The 12994-nt window shown below is 35.5% G+C and overlaps 1 protein-coding gene and 1 pseudogene across 3 annotated transcripts in view; both read right to left on the minus strand.

Moving 5' to 3' along the window:
* The window catches only part of Tfpi (tissue factor pathway inhibitor), a 73061-nt gene that overhangs the window by 26322 nt on the left and 33745 nt on the right, over window positions 1–12994 (minus strand). For all 3 annotated transcript variants that reach the window (XM_047546646.1, XM_047546648.1, XM_047546647.1), the window contains exon 2: window positions 4972–5092. In XM_047546646.1, coding sequence (XP_047402602.1) covers window positions 4972–5092 — 121 coding nt within the window. The remainder of the gene's footprint in view (window positions 1–4971; window positions 5093–12994) is intronic.
* Window positions 10978–12332, minus strand: LOC124979495 (la-related protein 1B-like; annotated as a pseudogene).

Here is a 12994-nt window from a genome sequence, read left to right on the forward strand (position 1 = left end):
TTTTGTTAGGTTGCTGAGGCTGGTTTTAAACTTGCAATCCTCCTACCTCAGCCTCCCTAGTCAAGGATCACAGGAATAAGTCATCAAACCTGGCTGTCAATATAGTTTTCAATAATTTTTACTTATAGCATGTTGTCATCAATTCAATCAATATCTGTAGTATTTTGCACATAAGTTCATCATAGTGAATTAATTATTCATTAGTGTATACAAGTTTAAATTTCATTTTTTTCTACTTCTTTAATATTTTGTGTTGACAAACTTGTCTGAAATATGAATATTGTCTCCGAAACGTTTCTCAGACATATCAAGAGTTTCTGAGCAGGCTTAGTGGTGAAAACTGTTATTCCAGCCACTCAGGAAGCTGAGGCAGGAGAATTGCAAGTTCAAGGTCAGTCTTGGCAACTTAGTGAGACCCTACCTCAAAATAAAGAATAAAAGGGACTTGGCATATAGCTCAGGGATAAAGCACCCCTGGATTCAATCCCTAGCAACACATACACACACACACACACACACACACACAGACACACACACAGATTCCAATACCTATGCTGCACACTAAAATTCATAGTTATCATTTTCTTTAAATTATTTTATTCCTCCTTGATATTTATATTTTTTAAAAATTTTATGCAAAAATATTTTTCTATATATTTTAAAATATTAAGAAGTTGTATGTTAGAGGGTTTCTGGAAATATTTTTCATACATAAATGTCTGTATATAAGCAAAAATGACCGATGGAAAAAATGTATTTTCTCCCTTTGCATACTAGTTATAATAGTCAAATGATACATTTGCATTGGTATATTAATAAACAATTATAAATTCTTCTCATATTCCCTGTCTTAAGAAGTTTAGAATGCTATAACTCATATTTGAATTGTTAAGCTGTGAAAATCTAGAGTTTTACATAAGGACGGTAAATGGTGTATTTGACTTACAGAAGACCAGAGTTAGCTTTAAAGAATTGGGACTGTGAGCTTGTATGCTCTGCACACTTTTTGGGGAAACTGATAAAAATTTGTCCTATTGATTCTATAAACATCTGATGTCAGAATCAGACCTCAGAATTGCTTATTTTCAAGAAATGAACCAGGAATAAAAATATTCCAGCATTTTGAATCTTATAGCTATAAACTGTTAACTCAGAAGTTTCTACAGCTCTTCTCATAAAATGAAGTGGTCCTCATTCCCAAATTAAGGTGACTTTAGAACTTTAGAGATTCCAAATAATTGAAGCAATGTTTCAGATAGACTCTAGTATAGATTGACACCTACGACACATACAGGACATTACCTAATACCCATGCTTTCAAACATATTCAAGAAGAGCATGTTTTATTACTCAATGATTTAAATAAGATTCATTCACATTAATAGCTCCACTGTTTTCTCTCAATTTACTTAATAGTCCTTATCATCCAGCTAAATCTTTGGCATCGTCTCTCATCCGGAACACCTGCCTCAGATTGATCTTGCTATTCAATAATTTGGCCACAAGAGTGTGTCAGTGCACCACAAAGTAAAAGACAGAAAACAAGTGGCCTTATGTAGTTATTGTTTCAATGACAGCTAATTTTACTAAGTAATTACTCAGTCAGATCTTTTTTAAAAATAATTATGTCATTTGATGTTCACAACTTTCTGAGATTGGCATTATCTTCATGTTATAAATCATAAAATGGCATTGCAAAAATTAAGCAAATTTCTCAAATTCACATTACAAGTGAAGGATATATCATTGACATCCCCAAGTACTTTACAACAGATATCTCACTCATTGGCACAGACCTGTATGACTGATATTATAACATAGATTTAATTATAAAAGTTTTACTCAATTAATTACATTTTTCTTAAATTTACTTTATGAAACTAAAAATAGGTTCAACAATGAAAGTGATAACTCTATAATGATTGGTTAAAGAAACACTATCAAATTTTATTAACTATATTTTAATATTATTACTCTGATTATTCCTCATTACCATTCACATTTACAGTTTAATTTTTTACAGAAGTTTTGTATAAGAATACCTTTTCATGCATTGAGTTTGTGAGCCATACCTAAACACAGCATCCCTAAAATGGAGGAGTACTTCCATGTGCTGTCTGACACGCAATGCTTCACCGCTTCATTCAAAAGAGATGGGAGTGTACCTTGATTTTCAATGCTTACTAAGACAAATCTTTTGAATGTTAATAATCGTGTTTTCAGCATGTATCTATTAGACATTGCGTCATCTCAGCAGGTGGACAGTAGATTAGGTAGCAGTAATCCCTCTTTCTTGGAGCGTGTAAACCTTATAGGCTTACATAAATATTTGGGAGATTCAGGGTGCCTTACAAGTCTATAACTGGATGCCTAGCTGAGGGAAGCAAGGCTAACTTTACAGAGACTTGAAATTGAGACCTGAGAAAATGTAGGCAGGTCAGGATTATCTGCTTCTGATCACAAGGGACAATATAACAGGAATTTAATCTAGTGTAACCATCCAAATAAAATGACGGTTTCTATTCAATCATATTTGTAGTTGAGTCCAAGTATTTTGCGTTTCACAGTTTGAGAATGTGTCTTGCCATGTTGAGTAAAAGACTCGGTAAAATATTTGGTGCCTGAGGAACTGTCATGTCTTGTCTGTTAGAACTCTCATCCTCTGGGCCAGCCTCTGGGAATCTAGGGTTCTCAGGTAACAGAGGCCACATGTGTTTGCCTCTGACTAAAGAATTCACTTTCTCAGAAAGGAAGAATACAAAGAGGTACTTCTTGCCTTCTCTATGCCAGAAAAGTGTGCCAGAGGCCTTTATACAGTTTCCAATCATGTGGAAGTAAGTATACATCATTTGTTTACAATTTGGAACACTGGAATTCAGAAGGTTTAAATAACTTTTAATTTCACAAAGGTATGGATGAAAAACCAAACCTGTGAACACAGGTCTGCCCAGTTCTCAACCTTCTGAAAGTTATCTGCCTTTCTCTAAATGTTTCCTGCTAATCTTGTGTCTCTTAGTTAAAAGGCTTTGTATGTTTGTTTGTTTTTTAACTCATCAATACTTTTATTTATTACCATGTTTTCTTATCAAGAAGTTTATTCTATTTAACCTCCCTGCTGTTTGGGCTGATTTTTTTTTAATTTGAAGTCTACAGTTGACCATGAGAGAAGTGGAAAAATTCTGTATATTTTTCTGTAAATGATAGTACCTCATTTTATTGACAGTATATTTCTATAAAGTGATGGTATGATCTTGGCATCATGTGACAAGTTGTATCTCCAAAATGAAATTTATTCAGATGTGGTATCATGGGATTGCAAGATGAATTAAAACTAAAACAGAAAAACAAAACTAAGTAAGACTGTATCTAGTAAGCCAAGAGGTCTTCAAGCCTAAGTTATGATCAAAGTCATTTCCTAATCATCTAGGTCAGCAAGCTACCTTGTAGTGACATTAGGTTTGACTTAATTATTGATGAGTTAATTCTGGTTTCCTGCCTCACTGTGGCTCAACAGCAGCAACTTCCTGTCTGACTGTGGCAACTCCTGGATGACTGACTTGCATTTTCTCAATCTTTCAAGGGAAACTGGACAGAGAGAAGAACATTGGGAACTCTTGGACACATTCTCTTGGTACTATTCTCTTGGTACTTCTCAAGATGAGGCTGCCCATCTTTATCTTGTTGGAATGTTGTCCTCGACATCCCTTGTCTCCCTAACCTTCAGGATGTCATTATTTATCTCACTCCCATTTGAGAGAAGAGTTCAGTAAAGGACTAACATGCATCTCATAATGTCCACAGTCTTATTGTCCAAAGGAACATAATGGATTATAAATTTTGAAATAATGTTCCATCTCTAGGAAATTTTTGTAACCCCATTTTCCATGCCAAGTTCTCAGATCACCAATGTTGGATAAGTCTCTACCTCTTTGTATCATGATCAGCAGCCTCTGCATGCTCTGTTGCTTTGTATACTCCACTTTACTGAAATGGCCTATCCTTCAGTCTCCTCTATGAAACTGTGAGTTCCTTAAGAACCTCAATCATCACTGTCTGCTTTGCACCAACCCATTTCAGGCACAAAAAAATATATTTTTTTCATCTTTGTTAAAAGGAAATACACTAAAAATCATCAATTTAAAGTGGTTAGAGATGTGAAACTGAAAGGTATATTTACGGAAATGTCTATCATGAACTATTAAATAAAGAATAGAGGTTATCACAATTTTTTAAATGTTTTTTAGTTGTTCATGGACCTTTATTTTATTTATTTAATTATATGTGGTGCTGAGATTTCAACCCAGTGCCTCACACATGCCAAGCAAGCGCTCCAACACTGAACCACAAACCAGCCCCACAATGTTTATATTCTCTATTACTAATAGTTTGAGATGTCTATCAATAATTTACTAATTTGCTACAAGATGTTCCTTTTTATATGAGGTATAAACCTATGATAGCAAACGCTTTGCAGTCTTTTCCTTGTTGTTTTTCATTGTGTCTTCATTTTTGTACGTGGAGTTTTATGGGATTGGAACTAACTTACATTACTAGATGTGTGGCATTCTACCTGACTAGATTCTTACATTAGCTTCATTTCTGAAATTCTTACTTTGGAAATATGGGTGATAAGGAGAGAATGGCTGAAACCTCAGGTGTCTATAGTTCCTTTTCCTTCCCATGCTTCTCCCAGCTAACGGGGGGCACCATGTTTCTTCAGCACTTTGTTCCTTGCAGTATTCCAGAGCTACTTCAGTGTTTAATACTGTAGTCCAGAGCTTTTCGTACTCTGGAGACTTGATTTGGGACTGAGTTTAAAAAATAAACACACTGGGTATAAGAGGTTTCCAAAGGAAAATAACACTTGGATAAAAACAAATTTTCCTACATGAAGAAAAACATATAAGAATTTTTAGACTAAACTTGAGAACTTTGACTAGATGAATAAGATCGATGTTTGTAACGTTTTACCTGTAATATTTGTGTGTTCTTCATCTTCCTCAGGAACAGCATTAAGAGGCACAGGGGCAAGACAAAGCAACAGGCATACAGAAGCCCAGAACACGTGTTCTTTCTGCATTGCATAAATCATCTGTGAAATAGAGGATCCAAACATATCTAGTAAATAAAGTGCCAATATGGACTCATCTCTAGACTAGTTGGAATGCAAATTTCTGTGACTTTACATACTCACATATCTCTAAGACTCGTGTATGCCATTAATCATATTTGAAACACTTAGGATAATTTAAATTTACGGAGAAAAACATAATTAGTGCATAAAATTAATAATATTCAAGTATACAAGTCATATTTCAACACTTTTAATAACAGATTCAAGGGGCAGTTACAGAGAGACATGGTTAAATGCTGATCTGTACAGCTGTGCGTATTAAGGTTCATTTCATGTGCAATCATACTTTCCATATAATTCTTATAGCTATTCTGATTTCTCAGAACTAATCACATTTTAATTTTTCTTGCATTTTTCTGTTATGTTCTTAATGCAACATTCAATTGAGGATTTCCCTCTCCCTCTGCTCTGATCCCTCTTTTAAAGAGGAAACACATTTTCAGAAGTTCCAACTTTGTTTCCTTTGAGATATATTTGTTTACAACTGATTTCCTGACCAGGTTTTCTATGAGCTAGCAGACAGAGAGAATTGCAGACAAAAGAAATGACTAACATTTCAGTGCGTCCCCTTTGCCTGTTCATTCTCCCTGATTGAGAATGATCTGTTTCAAGAGTTTCACAGAAGAGTGACTGTAAGAAGTAAGCTAACCTTCTTAGCCTTTAATGGAAACAGATTTCGGCAGTAGAGTGAGACTTTTCCTGTTCCAGAATGATTTAAAGATGCCATAGCAAAATAATAATGGGAAAACACAAGCAACTCTTAAAAACAGAATGATTTCTCCTTTGAAACTAAAGATGAAAGGAAATGTGTAATGTGCATGCAGCAGGAGAAGAGGAAAGAGGGGAACTCATGCTCATGTTGAGCCACTGATGCCTGCAGAGTCAGGAAGGAAAGCAGGGAACACAAGGGCAGGGTCAGATATTCCACCCACAGCGATTTAGAGACTTCTCTGGGTTTGTTGTAGTCCCAGACACAAAAGGCACCATTATGCAGAGGAAATGTACACTATTAAGATTAGGCAGTCTTAAAATAAATAAAAAAGTCATAATTCAATTTTACTTTAAGATTCCTGAAAATCACTGGTGAAATGTACAATCTATTTTCTCAGGACACATGGGAAAGATGAGCACATATTTGATGTTTTGTCAGTGGCAGGATTATATATCTTATAACACACTATATGAATCCACAAAATATGTATACACACATGTATATATATATATATATATATATATATGCACATGTGACTGTGAAGAATCTACTAAACTTCTCAACATCATCTTGTTTTTGAAGAAATATTTTTCAGAGTTTTTCTATTTCCACTTGATTCTATGGTGTGCAATCCTGCTATACTTTGAGGATGACATGTAGCATTTTTTGCATCATATGACTGAGGGAGTAGGTGGAAGTTAAGTGCTTGGTAAAGAATTCAAGAATTAGGACCTTAAGTCTATCAAGTAACTATCTTTATAAAAGGAAGCCTAAAGTGTTCACACCAAGTTTAGTCATTAAGTCTTTGGTTGCAAAATTCAAAATAAATTTGAACAAATTTAAGTCAAAAGGTAATAAGACTTTGTTCTAGAAAATGGGAACCATCTGGGATTAGAAGGTTAGGTGTATGTTGGATAACAGAAACAACTAGACCAGAGAGCTAAACACTACTGGTATCTCTTCATGCTGCTAAACTGCAGCACGTGCAGCACGACTTTTTTCTACATGGTTTGAAACATGGTCATTTACCATTTCTGGATTTTAAACCATAAAGATTCATCCATCCAAATAGTGTGACTACTCTTTTTATCCCCAGGTTCAAACAGTTCACAGTTTTAATTTGTAAAAAGTACCACACTTCAGACTGATACATTTGAAGTGGAGCACGGTGGCAGGGAGAACTTCATAGATTTAATGAGCCCTAAATAAAATTTAGTGGACCCTTAACCAGTCAGGAATCTGGAACAAGAAAATGTAATAGCTTGGCAAATGTGAATGAGTAAATGAGCATAGCTCCCTGAAGGAGGGAATTGTTGCTTCCAGAACGAGAGAAAGGTGTCGACAGGTAAAGACACTGTCTACATACTACATACAGCAAGCTAGAGCTAAAATAATTGTAAAGACAATATCATGAGCACTTTTGTGGAGCACAGTATCTCCTGACAAAGAGTTTTTAAAAATTGGGGTTTTATGTTTGCAAAGAGTAAATATTTTGAGGTCATGTCTTTACATGTAAAGAAACAATTTATCTGAAATTCAATTGAAAGTGCCTTTCTTCCTTTCAATGGATAGTTTTTTAAAAAAAAAAAATTAACAGAAAAGTGAACAAAGTTGGTTGGGAAACTGGAAGGCAGACATTTGCTTTTTCACAATTTTGGATCCAAGTGGGACATGCTAAGGAAAAGTATATGAAATGGTTTTAACTAACAAAGAGTACAACAGTGTCATAGGTCTGTCTGTCCAGGGCTAAGCTTGGTGCATAATAATACTAGATGTTCAATCTAAGTCATTTCTAAGTGGGCTTCTGCTTGGCAACCATTTGGTTGAAAGAAAGGGAGGGGCTAAATATCACATTCGGTAAACAATGTCCCCTCTTCAAAGTCCTCTTCTATTTGTTCTCAATACTTTTGAAGAAGTATTAATTTCTTTCCTCTATCAATTTATGGATTACTGCTATTATTTTATAATCACATTTTATGTGATCGTTTATGCCATTTCTATCACAGCTCACTCATGCTAACAGCGTAACTGTTGATATTTTCCTTCCACTAGTGTGCCAGCTTCGGTGCCTCTCAATGAGTCCTGGATCAATGCCTTTCCTTTCACTACTGACAGTTGCTCCACATTTCCAATTAAACTCTAGGCCAACAGTCAACTGCCAATTGGTGTCAGTTCCAGGACGCTATCCAACTCAGCTGTGTTTTCCTATTGACCTCATATCTTTGTTTTATTTTCTTTTGTTCAAATTAATTACCTTGAGCACTGTAGGGTTTCTTAGAGGATGTTCAAAACTCTGGATAAACCTAAACGAAATGTGGTAGCTACACATAGTTTCTCCCAGAACATTTCCTTGTTGACATTTCTTTTGTAGGCACTGCTAACATATAATGAAATCCAGATGCCTTGGTAAGCCGGACATCTTTTTGTCCACTATAAAGGAGCATACACCTTGGCTGGAGTTTCTCCTTGAAACTCTAGAGGCAGTAGCTAGGCAAACTCAGATGTGATTCCTTCTCAGATTTCACTCCCTTGCATTACTAGGTGGTCGAGGGCCCAGTAAGCTCAAGATCAACCAGTTTCATCTTTCATTCTCCAAGGTATTTCAGCACTATTACATTTTCCCAGTACGTTTAATACCCTGCTTTGATATATCCCATACAAGCCTTTCATTTTAAATTCCTTGTATTATTCAACACCATTTCCCTCCATTAGATTTACAAAAACAAAAAGTGTGAAGAGAGTACAGAGACTTCTCATAAACCTGACATCATCATCATCACCACCATCATCATCATTATCATTTTGTACCAGGGATTGAACCCAGGGGCAATTAACCACCAAGTCACATTCTTAGCCTTTTTTTTTTTTTTTTCTTTGTTTAAGTCATTACCTGACGTTATTAACATCTTTCATTAATATGGTGCATTTGTCACCATTAGCATATCAATATTGATTCATTATAATAATTGAAGTCCTTACTGGAAGGGGATCTCCTTAGTTTCCCTCTATTCCTTTTTCTGTTCCAGCATCCCCTCCAGGATACCAAATTACTTTCAATTGTCACCTCTTCTAAGCCTTCCCCTGGCTGTGGCAATTTTCTTGGACTTTGCTTGTTTTAAATGTTTTTGGCAATTCTGAGGAATACTGTTCAGTTATTTTTGTAGGATGCTCCTACAAATTTGTCTGATATTTTTCTCGTATTTAGACTATAGTTGTGAGTTTGGAGGAAAAAGATCATAGAGGTAAAGTGTTATTTTTTTATCATATCATACCAAGGGGCCATACTCCAACATGACTTTTGGCTGTTGATATTGACTTTGATCACCTGACTGGGGTAGTGATGGTTAGTTTTCTCCAGTGTGAAAATGCAGACTCTCACCTGTCCATACTATTTCCTTTGGAAAGAAATCACTATATACATCACACACTTAAGGAGTGGGGAGTTATGCTCTCTCTCCTTGAGGTCAGAGTCTCTATTTAAATTGTTTGAAATTCATCTGTAGCAGACACTTGTTCTATTTGTTAAATTATTAAATTCTTTATTTTTATCTATATGAACTAATGAATATTTGTTTTATATTTCAGATTATAATTAAATACAATCTATATTCTTTTCCAAATTGTCCCCTGACTTTGGCCAATATGAGAGAGCACTGAGCAGGCTCCTGTACTTCTTTGCCACAGCTCCATTAATGTGGGTTTAGTGTCTCTTTATTTTCTGTTGCTACAAGATACTCCAGGTTCATATTGTTAGTTTCTGTCCCAGTCATAGAGGCAGCCATTTATCTAAAGAGACCTGACTCCTTTCATTGGAGATTGGTGCTAAAAACCAATGTCTGGATACTTGTTATGCTCATTGTTACTGGAATGTTGTTTCTTTTAGGCCCTCTCTTTGATAGCTAAAGAAATACATTTGTATACTGCCTTCGGTGGAAGGATACACTATCTTTAAATATATCTATGTCCTCTTCTATGGCTGGCTTTTTCACTTGCATAATAGCCCCAAGTTTCATCCACATCGATGCAACAGCAGGATCTCCTTTATTAAGGCTGAATAATATTCCCTTGTGTATGTAGTACATGTTTTTATCCATTTATCTGTTGATGAATACTTGAGTTGTTTTTGTCTTGGTTATTTTGAATAAAGCTGTAATGCAAACTGGAATGCAGATATCTTTTCAAGATTCTGATTTCAACCTTTTTTGGGTATTTTTTCACAAGTCAGACTGCTCAATCATCCAATAATTCTATTTTCATTTGGAAGTAACTTTTAAATCATTTTCTTTAGTGCATTGTAATTATATACAGTAATGGGATAAATTGTGCCGTATTTGTACATGCACATGACATAATTGGGTCTATCTCACTCTATAGTACTTTCCCTATTCCTCCCTCCCCATGATGATCTGCAAGCTATACTTCTGTTATTACTATTATTATTTTAATTAGTGCATTATATATGTGCCTGTGCATGTGTGTGTGTGTGTGTGTGTGTGTGTGTGTGTGTACTGGATGTGTTGTGGTATATGGACATAGCATAATTCAGTAGATTTTAATCTGTGATACTTCCCAATGCTCTTCCTTCCAACTCACTTTTACTCCATTTGTCTCCCTTCTATGTTTGTGACATCCATTTCTAAATTTTATTCTTTTAATTTTATTAATAAAGCATAAATGATTAATGGACAGGCATCACCAATGTGACTGACCTAAATTAACTATCTTGTGGAAAAAATATTTTCTATATTATCCAAAGATTGTTTGTAAGTTGGTTAAAAATGCCATCTTGGACCCAAGTGTACACAATAAATAAATCTAATTTATATCTTTATAAAACAAGCAAACAAACGATGTCACATTTCTTCAACTTTTAAAACACTCGCCCAAGTTGCTTGCTGGGAGTAGAAGTACAGGGCTGACAAAGAAATGAGATAAAAATTTCTGTGAAACTGTCCATCATTAATGCTTTTCTGATGGTCAGAACTTATCCTGATGTAGCAAAAATACATTTTGAAGAATAATGGAAAAAAATTGCCCTTGTTTATTTCTTCAATTTCTTACCCTTTAAATGTCCTCATTAATGAATCTTATAGTCCTTGTGAAACATCGTAACATGTGAGTTATGCAATGTTCACCAGGGCAAAGGGAAGATCGAGCGCCAAGGGCCTGGAAAGCAGGGAAACACCAAAAGTCCTCTCTTTCTCTGCTTTACTGACCTGGACATAGTGCCTGTATGTGAGCAAAAGTCTTGACCTGGCACCCACTCTGGACAATCGGTCAGCTAGGCGAAGTCTGTCTTGGCACACTTCTGGCAGGAGGGCCTGGGATTGGCCACTTTTCTGGTTCTGTCTTTTCCTCAATTTCTCATCCACAACTTCTACTTCTGTGCTGACCTTCAGGGCCTCTAAATGAGATTTAGTTTTGTGGTGAAAGTCTGAACGTGGTAAAATCCAGCAACCAGGGAAAAAGGCAAGAAACCTTGTCCATCCATCTTCCTCTGAGGAAAGTTTTCTATACTGAAGTAATATTCAATTTGATGCTTAATATGCTGTTTAAGCAATGCTTCTTCCACAGGATACACCTGTACACCCGTTCTGTCATCATGGTAATACATCACACTGGTGTTAATTTGTTTGAAATGGTTGATCTGTCCTTTCACATGTTCAACATGATCTTATGAATAATCAAAATTCACTCAAGGGTTTCCTCTGCCTCATCCTCTTTCCCGTCCTTGTCCTCTTCCCTGGCATCTGAAGGAACCTCAGATATTACCCACCTCATTCCTCACACTGGACACTTCATCCTGATCATCTCTTCTTTCTCTGTCTCACCCCCAACTTTGTGTGCAGTTTCTCCTGTTATTATGGGATGACTTATTTGCTTCAGGTTGACACCAAGAGCTGTTCTGGCATCCAGATCTCTTCTGAATCTCTGGTCTTACCTCATCTAAATGCAGTGGTACCCACTTGTGTTTATTAGCTGTCTTTGCTGGACTGGGCCTCATCCTCACTGACATTTTCAATAGGACCATCTAATTTTGTTGTGACATTCCTTTTTTTATTCCTTTTTTGCTTTATCTTTAACTTCCACATATGAGAGAAAACATTTGACCCTTGACTCTCTGAGTCTTGTTTACTTCACTTAGCATGATGCTCTCCACTTTTCATCTAACCAGCAAATGACATATTTTATTCTTATTTAGGACTGAGTAAAACTCTGTTGTCTTCATCTAGTTGACTGTTGATGGACATCTGAGCTGGTTCAATAGTTTGGCTATTGTTAACTGCACTGCTACAAACATTGGTCTGCATGTATCACTAGAGTATATAGTATTAGCATTTTGGTTTTTTTGAATAAATATCCAGGGGTGGGATACCTGGGTCATATGGTGGTCCCATTCCTTTTGGGCATCTCCATACTGCTTTCCATAATTGTATTAATTTGTAGTCCTACCAACAGTATATAAATGTACCTTTTCTCATACATCTTCACCAACAATCACTGTTGTTGTATTCTTGATGATTTTAAGTATAATGAGATGAAATCTGCATAGTTTTGATTTCATTTCCCTGATGACTAAAGTTGTTGAACATTCTTTTCATGTATAAGTTGGACATTTGCATTTCTTCTTTTGCCAAGTGTCTATTTAGATCTTTTTCCCATTTATTGATTTGGGTTATTTATTGTATTTTTTAAAAAATTCTTTGTATGTTCTGGATATTAATCCCCTGTTGGAACAGTAGCTGGGAAAGGTTTTCCCCCATTTAGTAGACTCTCACTTCGTTCTCTTGTTTCATTTTTTTCAATGAGCCTCCACATAATTTTCCTTAGCTGCTTCATCATTTTACATTTCTACCAACAGTGTGCTAGGGCTCCATTTTCTCCATATTCTCATTAACACATCATCTTTTGATTTTTTTATGATAGTCACACAAACAAGTATGAGGTGGCATCTCATTAATGCTCTAATTTTTATTACCCTGATGATTAATGTTATTGAGCATCATTTCATATACTTGTTATCCATTTTTATGTCTTCTTTGGAGGAATACATGTTCAGTTCCTTTATACAGTCTTTAACTTCTACATTTATTTATTTATTTATTTATTTACTATTGAGTTGAAGGAGTTCCTTATGTATTTTGGAA

The sequence above is a fragment of the Sciurus carolinensis genome, chromosome 3 (assembly GCF_902686445.1).
Source record: "Sciurus carolinensis chromosome 3, mSciCar1.2, whole genome shotgun sequence".
Taxonomy (NCBI): domain Eukaryota; kingdom Metazoa; phylum Chordata; class Mammalia; order Rodentia; family Sciuridae; genus Sciurus; species Sciurus carolinensis.